Here is a 17682-nt window from a genome sequence, read left to right on the forward strand (position 1 = left end):
CACACACACACACACACACACACACACACACACACACACACACACCCCGTTCCACCTCTGGCATGCCCACCCACCTTCTCCCCCTATTCTCCTCTCCCTTCCTCTATGCTCTCATCTCCGGCTGTGCTAATCCATTGGCCAAGTCAGGAACTCTGTTACCCATCTGGCCAAGCATGACTCCAGCTGAGAGGGATGGAGGGGTGGAGAGAAAAATGAGGGACGCTATGGAGAGGGGTTGTAAATTGAGAAAGAGGAATGTGAACCGGGGGGGGGCTGCGGTTGTCGCCATGTCTCAATTGCGACTGAGGACATATTTCTAAAAGAATATTACTTTGTTAGAGAAGGAAGACACAGATGTAAGGGCACCAATGACCCATTCACAAAAGACAATAATAAAGGGTATAAAGTTGACGCAAAGAAAAAACACACCGACTCTGGGTTTACTATCCATGAGTATCCATTCTAGCAGGTGTAAATTAAAGTTGCCACAAATCTCTGTCATAAATGAGAACATTTGATTACAGAGTTCAACAAAGGAGTTGATACCCTTGTTCATATCTGATATCGACTCCTGCTGGAACCATCTGTCTGCTTAAACCAGCCTCTGACACTTTTCTGACCTATTCTGAGCATCCTGAAGACGGACAAAAACAGAGTGCAGCACATGACGACTTCAAAGAGAACATCAAACACACGTTTGCATACATACATATTTACAGTTTTCTGAATTTTTATTATTGTATAAAGTTATTAATCAACCGCTAGTATAATCTTTACCCCATTGGATACAAAATGCACAGAACTGTGCTACAGTGTGAATAAACAGTGACAACTTTTCCTGCCAAGCTTGTGAACCACACAAAGGTACAACATTAATAAAAGCCAGAGTGAAATATGAGTTAAAAACAAAAGCACTAAGAGGTTTATTCTTGCATACACTTTCATAACAGCACAAAAAGTATGTACTTACAGACATTTCCTGTGTTGTCAAAACTGTTGAGTACTTCATTAACTCTAAGAGGTCCCAGGTTATCCCTGAAAAATTCAAACATATAGATAAATATAACGCAGTCTGCAGGAGCACTAGTCAAATTATGGCTCCTTTGGAAATGTATGAAATGCAGATTTACTTCTCTTTAAACTAATAATCAAGTTGCAAAGAAATTGTTTTCTATACTTTTACATTATAATAGCATTAAACCATACACTACAAAATATTATTTTTAATGCCCATTCAACAACCTTTTTTTCTAACTTCATTGTTTAAAATGCATTTTTTTTTCAACTGCTTTAAAAGCAACAAGCTGAGAACTTTTTCAGTTTAGACATTTCAGAAATTTGTGGGTTTGACAAATTAACACCATGTGTGTGAAACTTTTGTGAGGTGTATATACCTGAGGAAGGCACTGTACTCGGGAAAGAAGACACTTTTGTACTCCACCCACTGGTCATCTGAGGTATTGCTGTGTTCACCAAGTGGTTCTCTGATGAAAAGTTCAAAAGTGGCAAACCTGCGAACAGACACCTCTTTGACCTCTGGACCGTCTGCCTGCTTCTGACGTAACACCTGCGAGAGAAAAACAAAAGTAGCAGCTGGATTATAGTATGATGCACAAATCAGATTTGTTAACTCTTAATCTGTGAAGTCTAAGCAGGCAGAATTAATGGGTTATGCTTTTTGTTTTAACAAAGTTTTTTTATATATCAAGCAAATACTATGATATACAACACAGATGATCAAGATTTTCAACTAATTCTATATTGTTTTGTTTTGAAAAATGCATTAATTACTTTTCATACAGTCATATTTGTCCCACAGTTTCATTAAAAGGTTCCAATTAAATTCCATCTTTTACCTCCATCAGCATCATTACCTCTCCAAAAATAAATTACATATTTATAAGCCATTTGTACATTCCTACAATGCAATCTCGATTTTATTGTTTTTATTATATTGCTGCTTTTTTCTTCTTGTTACTTCTATTGTCATTTCCTTAGTATGAAGAGCAACGTATGAATTCAATTAATTGCTTTCAATAGAACAATAAATACTTATACAATAATAGAATTGTTTCAAAAGCAATCACAAAACGAATCTGTCTTCACTTTTAATCCAAACAGGTTTTACAAGCTGGGTGTAAGTTTCAGGCGGTGGTGTGTAGCTGTCTACAACAATACCTGTCTCAGGAGAGTCCATCTGGCTCGGGCAACATGAGTAGCACCACAGGTTCCTCCCCGGGAGGTGAGGGTTTTAGCTGCGCAGGGGTCTTCGTTATTGTTGTCTCCACACGATGAAACCGGCTCGGTCTTTTCTGCTGAGCCGGTAGAGCCCCTCTCCATTTTATCGAAAATACTTGCCTGGTAAATCTGTAAGCAGCTTACACTATAGATATGTCACAGTTTTACTATTAATACCACGGGTACTATGTAGAAAATAAAACATGGCTTCTTTTAAAATGCAAAAAAATATATATAAAAGAAAATTATAAAAGGATCACAGACGTGGCTCGACTGAAATCACCTGTTACATTTTACTTCCGTACACTCTTTCCATGACAGACATATAAGTAGATCACAGAAACTATCGTACTCGATTTTTCAGTTCAAACTGATAACTAGGTTATCGAAACTCGATTAGCTTAGCCTAGCATGTCTTGCTACGTCATTAAGCTGCCTCTGTTTAGGAAATTTAATGCACGTGCCTAGAAATGACACAGTTGTAAGCTGATTTATAAAGAAATAGTCTATATTAACGCTTTAAATACAACATTTATACGCCGTATACAGCGCGTTTAACTACTCAAATATCCCACGCAGTTCCTGATAGCAGCAGTTTGCTAACACCACCTAAAACACAGACAGCTGTGTAAATATGGCTAACTAAAGTAAAGCTTACTTCTAAAATGGTTCTGTCGTTTACTCTGTGTTCTCCTGCTCGTCTCCTTACGTTTTCTCGGGCAAAATTCTGGAAGCCTGCAGTGTCCATACGATTTAAGCTGCCCTTGTTTGTCCAGCGTTGTTGCACCACGTCGGTAAGAGTGTTCAGTAAATATTAAAGATGTTATTTGGCTTGGTGTTCGGTTACTGCCTGTTAAATTATCGCTGTTTGTTAAAGTCATTCATTATTTAAAACTTTTTTTGTCATATCATAGGGCTGAAATTGACCCCCATTAATTGCAACGCTTCAAAATGTAAAGAACCACATTACCACCTCAGCTTTTATCAAAACTTTTTTTTCACGTGCTGCATATATATGTGGTACAAAGTGTAAAGTACTAGTTAGTAAAGTTTCTATTTCAGGAAACCTATGTTTCATCAGTTAATCGCTTCAGAACTACAACTGACGAGTACAAAAACCTACAGAAGTATTTCATCAGGAGACTGGAGGCAGCATATTGCAGGTTCTCCCATATCCCTGATGATTCTGTGGTAAGACCTGTTTTCTGCTCTTTTCTTTTGGTTTTGAGTATAAACCTAGTGTAGTCAGGTAAAGCTTTTATGTAACAGTTGTCATAACTTTGTTGATTGAAATAAACTGCAATCAGCTCCTTGTTTACCCGCTGCAAAACATCAAACCCTGTTTATCATCATGAGCTATTTTCTGTTTTAAGAACCAGTATTAATCGATGTGTCGGTATCACAGCATTTGCATTATTGTGTGGGATTTGCCTGTCATCCGTTTGTCATTTTTATTATAGATTTGGAACAATTCACTCTGTTTTAAAATTCATTGTTATCTTTTCTCAGGTCTATGGACGTAATCACGTTTACTTCATCCAAGATGATGGCATTTACAGAACAGAACAAAGAAATGGTAGGAACTAAATGTGGTTTTAGTTTCGCAAATAATTTAATCAGTTCAATAAACCAGAAACTCATCAGCAAACATTTTTTAAAGAATGCTGCAAAACAAGATTATACAACTAACTGCTTTCCATGTCTGCTGGGTTTACAGAATCTAATTATTTGGCTTTACTGATTGCCCATCTTCTTTGGAAAACTAGTCCTTCGCATTCACTGTATTTGCAGGTGAAAAGGAGCCAGAGCATGTGATAAACCTAGAACAAATATCTAAAGGGGACGGGAAGACAAAACCTGAGAATGAGGAGATTTTTCATTGGACAATCCAGAGAATACGTCTTTCTCCACAAGAGAAGCATCTTGCCACCACATTCAAATGTAGTCACAATGATGAGTTAAGGTAAATCAAACTCAAATAATTTAACCTTTCACGTGTACTGTGTTGTGTCATTAATCTTAAGTTAAAAATAAATCATATTTGTTGTTGTAATAAACAAGGTGTGTGGTTGTTCGACTTCTGAATCCCCACAACATCCTACTCAAGCTGGAGAGAGTCCTCAGCCTTGGTAAATTTTTTAAAAAAAAGTTTAAATAATTCAAGAAAAGTATTTTAGTTGTGCTAGGGGTAACAGAGCACTAACTAATACAGGAGGTTCATAATATGCTTGTTTGCCTAAATGAAGAGTGGGCCTCAGACGATGTCCTGGTTTACACAACACTGGAAGGCCTACGCTCCACCACGGTGTTTCGTCTGGACCTGACCTCCAGTGGAAGTAAAATAACGTGTGTGTATGAGGAAACTCAGCCTGAGTAAGTGTGTGTGTGTGTTGTGGCATATGAACAGTCTCTACCATTAAATAAGATTGAAAATAAATCCTTGTCTTCCCCACCCCTCCTACCAGTGTGTTTGTGGAGGTTGCCCAGTCAAGAGACCGACAAATCCTGACCATCAACTGCAACAGCAGAACCAGTTCAGAGGTGCTACTCATCGATGGAGCAGCATCACATTTAAATCCTTTTGTGGTTCAACCTCGCCAGCTGGACCTCCTGTACCACGTGGAGCACTGGAGAGGGCATCTTATTATACTGGCAAATACAGGGCCAAGACAAGAATATCAGGTAGAGATTCGACATGTAAGCTTTGTTGCATTAAAGTACCTGTGACATTCATGTCCTTCAAATACAGTAGGTAAAAAAAAAACATCTTTATATTTAAGAGACTATAATACATGATTTTACCTGTTTTGTCACATAACAGGCATGTTCTCTTTTAAACTTGGTTCAGCCGAAGTGAAACAGGAAGTGACATCAAAGGAGAACTCTTTAAGAAAGAAAACGCCTTGGTTTTTGTTAATTGAAACAGTATTTTTTTTTGTACTCTGACTCTTCATTTCTCTCATAGTGGCTCAAAATAATCTAGATAAACATCAGATTCTCTATAGTCTGTGTTGTCAGCCGTTGTAGCAATGTTCTGTTCACATGCAGACATTCCCCTTCCTGTTTCACTTCGGCTGAGCCAAGTTTAAATGAGAATATCTCAACAACTGTTCATCTCAGTGGCGTGTAATGTTTTGGAGGTTTTTTTGCAATATGTTATCTTTCTACTGACATTTTAACCCTGGAAATTGTTTGTTCTGCTACTTTTTTTTATTTCTCAATGGTTTACGTTTGAAATGACAAAAATTCAAGATGATTTTTTTACTTTGTGGTTCTGTAATTTTCCTGATATACAATAAGTTTGCTGTGAAATTTTAAAATTATAAAATACATTGAAACATTTTATAACCAAATGTCATCGTTTATTCTGTTTCCAACTTTTTTTTCCTAAGCAAAATAATTATTTTTTCTTTTTTTATATTCTTAGGTAGTGGTGTCTCCCCTCTCTGAACCATCCATGGCGTCTTGGGTGGCTTTGTACACACCTGATCCTGGTACTGCAATTAAAGATATGGATGTTATTGGAAACCATTGTGTGTTGGTTGCAAAAACACCAGCCAATGAACTCGCTCTGATTGTGGTTTCACTGACCCATCCCAAAGACCCAAAGATTGTACAGGTCAGTGTAAAAACTTCAGTAGATATTTAGAGGAAACATTGAGTTTGGACTTGCTTGTTTGTTGCCTTGATTTTGATTGCTTTATATTTAAGTCTTCTTTGTAAAGTCTCAAATTCTTATTCTACATTTATACCCAAGCTCCCCTCCTGGGCTTGTGCCATTGAAACCAAGAAACCAGGCTTGGCAGACCAGCAAGATGTGTTCGAATTTCTTTTATCATCTCCAGTCCATCCACCTGTTCCATACTCTCTGTATCCAAAGAAAGAGCTTCTTTTATCAGGCACTGGTAATGTTTCCTCTCCAGAGAACCGAGCCAGGTCTATCACAACACGTCTGGAAGCCTGCAGCCAAGTAAGGACACTTAATAACACACAGACAACGAAACATTATCAGCAGTATGCTATTTTTTAAGTGCCGCCTTCTAAAGTTTGTCATTAGGGTAATTTACTAATAAAGACTCTAATCTCCAAAATTCTCTCATTTTCTCCAGGATGGCACCTTTGTGCCAGTGACACTGTTCCATTCAGCACCTCTGGAGCGTCTGAGCCAGGTGCCTTTGCTTGTCCATGTATACGGAGCTTATGGTAGAGATCTGAACATGGAGTTCTGCCCAGTAAGAAGAATGCTGTTGGAGCAGGGCTGGGCACTGGCCTACTGTCACATCAGGTAATGATTCATTCTTCTCCCTGCTTCAAAAACATCTTGATTTGCTCTGGTTAATTACTGATTTCAGATTGTTTATAAACTTGTCCAAAATTGTTATTTTCTTACATTCCAAGAAACTGAACAGTTTTTAACTGTTCTCTGTTTTTGTTTAAATGTTAAATTAATCTAGGTTTAGCAAAAACGGGGCAACTTAATCTGCTCAATTTTTAAAATCATCATCCTTCCTCACTGTTTGGAGCTGCAGGCTGTACAGAGCACACAGATACTCAACAGGAAAAGAAGAATGTGCTCTTTTATCATGTTCACTAAAAATCTGACAGTGTTTTACAAGTTTGTGCAAAAGTGTGGGTGGTTCTTATTTGCTAATTGTTGTGAGACAACCAGTTGCTTTTTTTCACCTTTTTCACAACCAGAATACTTAATATCAAACAGATTTAATCTGTTTATAATGGCATTTAACTGTTATTCAACTTATGCAATACTTATTACCGGTAAGTCTCTGCTTTCAAATCAGAGATCAAGAAAACAACCATCGAGCATCTGTTTTCACTCAATGAGAATGTTGTCACAGTCTAAATGAATCCAATGATTGTTTAATGATCATGCTGCAGGAACGTTTACTAAAGTCATGGCTAAAAATACAGTTAAAAGTTCCAGCTTCGTGTGCTGATGTGAATAAACTCTTTGCTTTTACACTGTCTAGAGGTGGAGGAGAGCGTGGTCTTTCCTGGCAAAGACAAGCTCAAGTAGAAGGGAAGACAAGGGGAGTTGAGGACCTCCAAGCCTGTCTCAATCACCTTTTCTCTTTGGGAATCTCTTCTCCTTCACTCACTGCCCTCACAGCCTGCAGTGCTGGAGCTGTGCCAGTGGGAGCACTTTGCAACAAAAACCCAAACTTGATGCGGGCTATAGTACTGCATGTAAGACATTAAATGACAATAAGTTTCTGTGTTTTTGTGTGGTAGTTTATAAAAAACATAATAAACTGTGTTCCTCAGAAGGAAATTATTAATGTGGCTTTTGTAGATATGTAAAGTTTTACTACACATTGAACCCAAGTCAGTTGCATTATAGGTTTAATTGTAAAATAAAGCATACACTCATTCAAAGCTTTTCTTTTTGGAGTGCAGGCTCCTTTTCTGGACGTATTGGGAACTATGGAGAGCCCCAGTCTTCCTCTGGTTTTGGAGGACAGAGATGAGTGGGGGAACCCTGTGGAAAACTTGAAACACAGACAAATCATATCTTCCTACTGTCCTCTTCACAACATAAAGCCTCAGGTATTTAAAGCAGGATAGAAAAAGTGACAAATGTTGCTGCTGTTACTTATATGTGTATTTAAAGGTGGAGAACATTCTGCTTTTTCTTAGACAATATTTGGCAAAGTAAAGATAGTTTTAAACCATTTTAAGCCCTTATAATAGAATCTGGATAATTTATGGTTTGAATTTTGTGCTTATGTCTGAAACAGCACTACCCATCAATGTTGCTGACAGCCTACAGTGGTGATCCCAGAGTTCCTTTAGAAGGTGTTCTTAAATATGTTGAACATCTTAACAAAGCCATTCATACACACTTCAGCACGAAACCCAAGACAGGTATTTCTACTCTCTCTCACACACACACACAACACTTTTATCATTTTTGTCCATAAACCAGAATACTACATACACCAGGGATGGGCAACTGGCGAAGCGCATGCCAGTTGTGGCAAACCTATGTGTTTAGTCTGCTTAGAGATGCTGTCTGCCATGAAGAATTTCAATATAAGTTGCAATAGCAACATGTTGCACAAAGCTAAATATGAGAACTTTACTGAAGTTGCAAGTACATAAACACCAGCAACTTTTTACCCAAACCACAACCATGTCTGGACTCAAGGCATATGCCATTGCACTTCAGCTCACAAAAGCAAGTGTTTCTTTTTTTTTTTTTGCTTCAGACATTTTGCATTCACATTTAAGATAACAAGAGTACAACTGTTCTATGTACATTTGAGCATGAAATCTGTTAAAGGGGACATATCATTCAAAATCCAACTTTTTAGCCGTTAAATACATCCGTTAGAAGTGTGAAGTGCTTCGTTTGAATTTATGTGAAAAAGAAGGATTTAAAAGCAATATATGTCAATACTGCACTCTATGTTGGCGATATGTGGCCCTCTGGTAGTGTCAACAAAAAATTGTGCTCCCTTGTACAATTTATGTTGCCCATCCATGAGACACACTGACAAAAGATTGAATTGTATTGATTATCTTGTTACATTTTAACCAGATGATTATGCTGTAGTTTGGATGTTTCTTTGGTAGATAGCACCTATAATTAAGAGCATTATAGATGAAATGGAAACCACTGTGGCTTCCCGCAATAAAACAGTTTGCCCACTGTGGCACAAAACAGTTTGAGAAGCCTACAAGCTGCAAAGTCCAGTGGATCTACTGCAAATTTTCTGTAGACAGAAACCAAAGGACACCTACAAGGTTTCAAATCCCTTATCCTGATGGCTCAGTGATGTTTAGATAATCCAGTTTAAAATTAAAATTCCAACGTAACAAAGCAACTTTATTGTAGATGCAGTAGCAGTCACATAGTAATTATAGAAAACAGATCCATATTTCTTTTCCTTTTTAAGTGACTAATAATGCTCTAAATCTTTAACTTTCTACTACTAATAAATTTAAAGTTGTTCTGTAATAAACCCTGTTTTAAATTCAACACACATTCACATTGCTGAGTGTGTAGTCAAAGAAAAAAATTAAGTCAGTATTCAAATCCATGTAAGGAGTTGCATACCTGAAAATATTTAATCATATATTTCTTGGAAGTTTTTACCTCACTGCAATAAATTATTGTAAATTATTGAACCTTTTACAAAGTTTTAATTTGTTGCTCACTCAAAATGAAAAATTAGGTCCAGCATGTCCTTACCATTTTTGTGACATTGTGGAGAAGATGTGTTTTATCATCTGTAGAGTGTGGGTTACTGAAATGGAATTAGACCTGCCGTCTTAGTGAAGGTGCTTGTTTGTGCATCAGCCCTGAGAAATGCTTTGGTCACTGGCATATCACTGGATTTTTGTAGAAAATTCTACATCAAAGTGTTTGCACACATTTTTATGTATTAAAAAACAACAACTTACGTTTGTTTGGATAAATGTGCTTTTCTGGGTGGATTGGCAGACAGAGTTTCAAATTCCACATGGATTTTTCTGTTTTCTTTTAGCTGTTATTTCTGCTTCAGTTGAGGTTTTATAGCACAGGATCATCTCCCAATAGCAGTGTCAATGTGAAGGTCAGCAGAGGCAGCAGTAATAGGTGTATGGGTGTCTGGGGATGTCTGTCCAAAGTGTAGCATTGGTCACCTTGTGGTAAAGCCTGTGCATGTGTCAGCTAATTGCTCTCATTTTCCCCAGACAGGCTCTTTCTCCCTCTCACTTATAATCTTCCTTCACCACGTTGGTGGTACTCCTTATTTACACCCCTTCTCTCTCTCACAGGCACACACCGCCTCCTCTCTTCCTGTTTCAAATGCACTTATTATCTCTTTCCTTCACCATCTCACGCTCCTGTTGTTCATGCACACACCGAGCTTTAGTGTCTATGTATGTGTGTAAATGTCTTTCCAATCTGTCTCTCTCTCCCGCTCTGTGTTCTCTTGAGTCTTTGATAAAGTGCTGATGGCATAGACACATCCAGGCGGGTGGGCAGGCCCATTAACATGGTAAAGAGATAGTGTATCAGAGCAGGAGATTAGTCTCTACAGACTGGGAGCTGTCAAGGTCAAGACCGCACTTGTGTAGCAGTGCGTACCACCGGGAGAAGGATGGTGGATAATTTGGAATGGACAGTTCAAAGTAATGGAGATACAGGACACATAAGATAAATGTCTAAAATAGATTTTATTTGTTTGTTTTTTTTTCTTTAGATTGTAAACAAATACCAAACATAGTTCTTAATCTCCAACCTGGAGTGAATCATCTTGGACCTGAAAGGTTTGAGCAGATACTGGAGGAGGTAAGATACTCTGAGAGGATCTGATAACTGCCTGACTCTTTTTATCAAACTTCAAGTTCTGAATTTTTAAATTTAACCCAATAATTTGTTCACATTTACATAATGTAAAGTTTTTGAACTCAAGGATACAGACTAAAACGTGAATATTTTCTTTTTCTTTCCTATCTGATAAAGGAGGCCCTCAAGCTCGCATTTCTATACACAGAATTAGGTCTGGACTGTCCGCAGCCTCGACACAGGAGGAAGAGATAAATGTCTGCCAGGAGGAAAACGTCTACACTTACAGCCACGACTCAGATGACTTTTATACTAACCAGAAAGAAGATGGTATAACCAACAAACTGATCTGTTACTTTATTGTATGGCAACAAAAGAAAACTCCACTGAACAATCTCACTGATTTTTGACTGTTAAATCTTAATAATTGCATCCAATTTTTGATGTACATCAGCATTTATAAAGTATGTCAATGGTGTCCAAATAGCAGGCCTTCTCTGAGACATAGCACTCTGCACCATGGTTTTGATGAAACCGGGTGTAGGTGGAGTACCGAATGGTCAAACCCTCTCCTGGTTGCGTCAGGATACTGGACTTCTGAAAGACTTTCCCGTCGTTGGCTGGTTTTGTGCTCATCAGCACTTGCAGCTGGTCGGGTAACTCCTGAATGGAAGATAAATCTGTGGTGGCAGATTGTTTACCAAAGTTAATCACCATGAGGTAAGCTTGTTTGTGCCCATCAAGCTCTCTGAGGTAAGAGAAAACATTGGCATCAGCAAGGACGTAACAGAACCATCCTCTCTGGAAGGGGAGCTCTGATTGACGTAGGTGGTTCAGAAATTTATACTGCGATAATACAGAACCTTCATCTTTCATCTGGACCTAAAGGGAATGGAGTAGATGTGTTAACAAAAATGTAAATTAAAAGAATGGGCTTGTATTTGATCTTGTAAATGTTAAATTCAACGATATGTTTACCTCCACATTGACAGTTTCATAATCAGGATGTAAGGGTAACCAGGTGATGTTGGTTTTGTCGTTGAAGCCTGAGTTCATGTCACCACTCCACTGCATTGGAGACCTCTCAGGGTCCCGACTGGCACTCTGTAAGAAAAAAATTACACTTCAGTTTATTACATAACGCAAAAGAAAAGTTGGGTATGAACTACAATTATTTTTCAATAAATCCTATTTTTTTACTGTTAAATTAATGATTATTATAATTACAAACACTGCTTTGTAATACTATCAAATAAACCTGAAATTTTATAGCTGTGTTTCTCCGTTTCTTTGGTGTTTACACAATACTCACTGCATTGTATTTGCCAGCAGGATCCTGTATCTGACTTTGTGTGATGTTAATGTTCTCCATGCCGATCTCTTCGCCATAATAGGTTGTGGGTGTGCCAGGGAGGGTCAGTAGCATCATGTTGATGGCTTCCACATAGATCCGACCAGCGCTGGATGCAATTCTCGACCTGTCATGATTCCCAACCTGGTTACAGAGGAGGTAAACTGCTGAAACTTTGGAGAAAACTCAGATTTTGGCTTGTGTTTTAACGATGGTGAATAAAACTTATTAAAGTTGTTTTTTTTGTTTTTTTACTGTGAAGTGAATTGTTTCTGACGTGACTCACCACCCAGTTGGGCCATTTTCCTCGGGGCATGTTGGCCATCCAAAGGCTGACCAGATGTTGAGCCCACCAGCCGCTGGTGTTGTGAGGCAGGTCCAGCAGGTAAAAGTTAAAGGGGAAATCACTTTCTGTTATCAGTGGAGTACCATAATACATCATGGTCTTCTCCACCTCGTGGTAATCATATGACTCCGTCACCATGAACCTGTGAAACAATGGAAACATAGACTGCACTGACTATACTTTAGACACATTTGGTCAAAAAATAATAACTGGACTAGATTGCTATTATGGAAAGCTTTTTTTTCTACTTGTAAAAACTAATACAGACTAATTTCAGTCACTGAAAATTCCCATGATTTAGAAACTTTGTTGTCAATTTGTTTTGAATTTCTTTTGTGATAGCATTGTTATCAAAATTATGGGAACGTTAGAGAAGACTGAAATTTGGAAAACAATGTTTCAAGATGTTCCAACAGTTTGATTTGGCTTTAGATTTGTAACAGAACTGCTGGACATGATGGACACTAACAGTCACCCTCTGCAAACCATCAACAATCAGAGGAACCTGTTCAGTGACAGACTGCTTCTTCCCAAGTGTACGACTAACTGACTGAGAATGGGAAGGAGTAGCAGATGCCACTACTGCCCTAATAATAGATTTTGGCTACTGTATAGAATTATTTAAATGTTAAATCTATATTTGTGTGTTTATTATTTTTACTTTGCATTGCTTGCACTTGCTGTCAAATTTGCTGTCTTCCCAAGGATTCTGTAAAGTTATATCTAATCTAATTTAGAAGTTCAGATTGCACAAGGAATCATTACATTTGTAAGCAAGATGTTTTCCACTTGTCTTTTATGATTTGCAGTTAATCATTACAAGATCAGAAATCATCTTAAGACACAGGTTAAATTGTTTCCAAGTGCATTTATATGCTGTAAATGAGTCTCATACATCAGAGAGAACATTTAGCAGCATTCTGTTCATAACAAGATAAACAACTAGACATGAAGAACCTGTCAATTATGCATGCATTGAAAAGCTGTAATACCTGTATTTGCCAGGCTCACGGCTGTAGGTGTCCATCTCTGCTCTAAACTCTCTGAGCAGATCATGTAAGCCCACCTGACTTGTGGTGTAGTCATGGTACAGATCCCACTCTGTAGTTACCAACTCCTGGAATGAAACATGAGTTGGGTTTTATTGAATTTCTTGGCCTTTTTAAACAGGTTTTGTGTTTGGCAAAAAGACTCGTAAAGCTTTAATACTGATATAAAGTAGATTTCCTACAGTTCTTCTTGTCTACTCGAAGTTAGGAGAGCTTGTCACTAAATCTATTCCTTCCTCAAACCAGAGCGTAGAGTCCACTTACAGGTTGTGTAGGTGGAATGCAAAAAGAAACCAGATAACACAAAGACGCCAGTAAAGAAAACTTGGTTTAAAATCAGACATTCCTGTATCAGTGAGGAGTTTTCTGATTAAATGTTTGCTCCAATTTGCTAACATTTTTGTAACAATTGTGAGGAAACAGGACTGAAACCTAAAAGAAAAAGACGTAAAAAGTTAATTACTGTTAATAGATAATCTGGCTTACTAATTTAAACCTTAATAAGTAGAAAGTTTGACTTTACATTTGTAACCTGCTTGATAGAAAGAAAAAATTTCATCTTTAAACTCATGTGGTGCCAAACAAGAAAAACAATCCACAACAATGGACTGGTTTTAAAGTAATAAACCTCTAAAGCAGTAATGATAATAGATACACATAATGTGATAAAAAGCTAGAAATATTTAGCTTTTTATGGCAGTACTTATACACCACTAACAGTTAATGTAATACAAAAATAAGGTCCAAAATTAGAGGATGCCTTTGTGTTAAAAGTGTCTGAGTCAGTCTCAGTATTATAGCATCACTCTCTAGCGGTCAGTAAATCCCAGTGACTCTCTTAACGCTCTAATCCTCTAAAATATGCCTCTTTTCCACTAATCTTTTGTTCCGCAGGGATGGGGTGAGGTTCAGCCTTTGCCGAACAAAACCTCTTTTCTTACCGAGAAGTCGGTGTGTCATTAACTCTTTGAATTGCAATTACAGTATTTTCTTAAGAAGGGCACGGGATGAACCTGACATTTTAGCCGGAGATAAATGGTACACGACGTACAGTGTGAAACATCCCACTCAGTCATCATGCTTGTTCTAGCAGCTTCACTTCAGTCGGCGGAGGTGTTTTCTGCCCACACTGCTGTTTTTATGCATCGCATTGTCCAAATCTGGACTCTGACATGTCACTTATGAGTCAATAAAACCAAATCCTGTTTGTATAACAAGGTTAGGGCACAGATTGTTGACTAAAATGAACTTTGAGCAGTAGAGGTAACTGCGGCAATTAAAATGTAACACGTTAACTCAGACCTAACACCTAACTGAAAATGAGCACAGCTGTGTTTTTAAGGCTCGTATTGAAATTAGCAGTTTTTTTAGCTGCTCTGTCATTCATAACTGATCCATTTAAACAGGCAGACTTTACCGTGATGTGAGCAATTGTGGCGCAAAGAGGGAGCACTCACTGGTGGTAGGTTTGGATCCACCTGTGGCTCGTCCCTCAGGTGAGTGGCTTCCAGGATATGCTTCACTGCATCCATCCGAAACCCATCCACTCCCTTCTCCAGCCAGAAATGAATAATATCCTACAGGGAAATTATAAAAGTACTCAGCATGTGCAACAGGTGGAAAACTAGTGACAATCTAAATTTCCCTTCTAAAAAAAGGTTTTAACTAGTCTTTTATGAATTGCTTCTACAGATCTGCGCAATATTAGTCTATTTGCATAATGGAGAAGACAAACACACAGTATGTGCTGCAAAAAAAAAGAAAAAGAAATGAGTCGGTGGCAGAGATAATCATACAATGATCTCTTGGCGAACTTTCGGGTTCCTTAGGTTCAGATCCGGTTGCTCCTTGAGGAACTGGTGCAGGTAGCATTGTCCTCTCACGTCATCATAAGTCCACGATGAGTTTCCAAATATACTCACCTGCAGGAAAGAGGACAAACTCATCTGATCATAGTGCTAAAAGAAGACTTGTTCAATGATGAAAAACTCTAAGTTGAATTCCAAGTCATCCTGTGTGTACAAACCCAGTTATTAGGCTTTGGGTTTGTTTTGTTGCAGTCAGTCCAGACATAATAATCCTCATAAAGGGGATCTCTGGTCCGACTCAGGTTGAACCAGCGGTGACGATCGCTGGTGTGATTAGGAATGAAGTCCATGATGAGCTTCAAACCTGATGGGAACACAGACACAATTATCCCAACATGCTTTTAAACTAAAATGTGATGTTCATACCCTCACGTTCCTTTTGAAACCACACCTTTGTCGTGCATTTCAGCCAAAAGCACGTCAAAGTCCTTCATGGTTCCAAAAAGCGGATCGACGTCCCGGAAATCCTCCACATCGTAGCCAAAGTCCTTCATGGGAGAGCGGTAGAACGGACTGATCCACACAGACTTGATGTTCAGATGCTCAAAGTGACCCAGCTTCTCTGTGATCCCTGCAGAAACAGAGACACCACAGTGATGCTGGACGCCGGCATAAACAGGCTTATCACTGATACTGTTATCTGTAGCTTGTGTGTTTTAGAAATAATGATAGTAAAACAAAAAAAAACATTAATTCAACTGAATACCATTTTAACTTCTGTTATCACACAAATAAAGATTTATACGTTTTAAGAAAATACAAATTGGTGCTTTTACTTTGAAATCATTTTAATTTTCTAAAGACCTAATAATAAGTTTGCATTGGCAATACTTCATTTATTTAGCCTTCAAAAAGTTGATTAAAGTAAATGATTTAATCTTGTAAAGTAGAAAAAAGGCATAATATAGCTGTAAACTAATAAGAGCAAGTGGTGGTATAAATGTATTTGGTAACTGTGTAACAATGACTAATTTAAAATATATATAGTTCATTATATTCAGTTTAATAAAAACTTGTTTTTAGGCCCACAAAAACAATTGAGACAAAGTAGTGCACACATTTTTAAACAACCCCAATAAATCTTTATCAGTTGCAATTGTTTCAAAATATTTTTTTTTTCTAGATCATTTCAAAACCCCAAAGTCAGTGCTTCATGAGACACAGCAGGGTCCAGAGCCCAACATTGGGAACCACAACTGCATGTAAAGTTTTCAGCTAATAGCCCTTTGGGTATTATCTATGCTAAAATATTATTTATTCTTTATATCTTGTGTTGTTGTTTTTTCCAACACTGTTATGAAGACACAACAGTTGATCCCTAGAGTTATGCAAGAATGTGTGATAAATAAAAGTGGTTTAAATATACCAAATTTAAAAAAAGGCTGAAAATAGTCAGTATCTAGATTAAAAATGAGTAAAAATGCAACCAAAGTTTAAAAAATGCGTTCAAAAGCCTGGAGAAATCTTGCGTAAAACCACTTTAAAAAGAACACTTTTAAATATTAGTGACATAAATAAATGTTTGAAGACTCAAAACACATTGCATTTCTTCCATCATCATTTAATTACAGCCTACCTTTCAGGTCTCCCACTCCGTCCCCGTCGGAGTCCTTGAAGGACCGAGGGTAGACCTGGTAGACCGGGGACAGCTGCCACCAGCTCAGGCACCGCGGCGACAGCGCGATGACGGTGACGGTGACCGCCAGCAGCGCCAGGGTGCAGCACACCGACAGCCAGAACAGGATCTCTCTGGGCACTCGGTACCGAGCCCGGGAGGAGTACAGCAGCAGCACCTCTTTGGGCATCCCGGCGTACGGTTTGACCTGCTGGTACTCCTTAGAGGCCGGCTCCGAGCCCTGCTCCACCGCCGTGGAGTCGCGCCTCTGCCCGGGCTCAGGGCTGGGGGTGTCCGCCGCTTTTCTACCGCCGTCTGCATCCCGATACCCCGGGTTCCTGATGCAGTCCTCCAGCTCCACGCTGTCACTGTCTTTTCTAAAACTCATTTAGATGTATGTGTTTAGATCTTTGAACTATAAAACCTTAAAACAAGCTGATCCGGAGCCGGACCAGAAGTGCTGGGAGAGAACGGGTGGAAATGTGCCAGACTCCTCTCACACATCAGAACCACCTGAGGAATGTGAAACCAGAGAGCTGATAGGACTGGTTATAGATTACCATTTCTTATCTTGTTGCAGAGTTAGCAGGGATTTATTCACCCTTTATTACTTAGAAATCTAATGTAGCCTAGCCTAAAGGGGGAGCATAAGATTTTAAACAGAGGCACAGTTAAGATTTCTAAACACTGGGGCCTGGGCTTAGCCCACCCTGCCCAGAAATATTTGGATTTTTGTACAATTCATGTATATGACTCATTCTTTGTTTTTCCCATCTGTATATACACTCACCGGCCACTTTATTAGGTTCACCACGCTAGTAACGGGTTGGACCCCCTTTTGCCTTCAGAACTGCCTCAGTTCTTTGTGGCATAGATTCAACAAGGTGCTGGAAGCATTCCTCAGAGATTTTGGTCCATA

At 38.5% G+C, this 17682-nt stretch overlaps 3 protein-coding genes across 4 annotated transcripts in view; 1 reads left to right on the forward strand and 2 right to left on the reverse strand.

Annotated features, from left to right (window-relative positions):
• Positions 1-3381, reverse strand: part of camkmt (calmodulin-lysine N-methyltransferase) — a gene marked incomplete at its 3' end in the record, with an annotated part of 77418 nt that extends 74037 nt beyond the window's left edge. Inside the window, 4 exon segments of one of the 2 annotated variants that reach the window (XM_014030633.1) lie at positions 971-1035; positions 1395-1567; positions 2179-2383; positions 2948-3381. In XM_014030633.1, the coding sequence (XP_013886087.1) occupies positions 971-1035; positions 1395-1567; positions 2179-2340 (400 nt within the window). 2 annotated transcript variants of the gene reach the window in all.
• prepl (prolyl endopeptidase like) lies at positions 2639-11024 on the forward strand. The gene is made up of 15 exons (XM_014030352.1): positions 2639-3032; positions 3301-3429; positions 3748-3814; positions 4030-4201; positions 4300-4367; positions 4485-4611; positions 4704-4920; positions 5666-5857; positions 5996-6208; positions 6348-6523; positions 7227-7443; positions 7654-7803; positions 7995-8121; positions 10449-10537; positions 10712-11024. The coding sequence occupies exons 1-15, from the start codon at positions 2904-2906 to the stop codon at positions 10787-10789; spliced, it is 2151 nt and encodes a 716-aa protein (XP_013885806.1). The 5' UTR covers positions 2639-2903; the 3' UTR covers positions 10790-11024.
• slc3a1 (solute carrier family 3 member 1) lies at positions 10877-17579 on the reverse strand. Its single transcript, XM_014030456.1, has 10 exons — positions 16725-17579; positions 15540-15719; positions 15307-15452; positions 15077-15202; positions 14738-14857; positions 13224-13348; positions 12172-12373; positions 11847-12029; positions 11513-11638; positions 10877-11416 (listed from the first exon to the last, which is right to left on the reverse strand). The coding sequence occupies exons 1-10, from the start codon at positions 17149-17151 to the stop codon at positions 10985-10987; spliced, it is 2067 nt and encodes a 688-aa protein (XP_013885910.1). The 5' UTR covers positions 17152-17579; the 3' UTR covers positions 10877-10984.
• Between the last annotated feature and the right edge of the window lie 103 nt (positions 17580-17682).

This window comes from Austrofundulus limnaeus, unplaced genomic scaffold (genome assembly GCF_001266775.1).
Source record: "Austrofundulus limnaeus strain Quisiro unplaced genomic scaffold, Austrofundulus_limnaeus-1.0 Scaffold0, whole genome shotgun sequence".
Taxonomy (NCBI): Eukaryota; Metazoa; Chordata; class Actinopteri; order Cyprinodontiformes; family Rivulidae; genus Austrofundulus; species Austrofundulus limnaeus.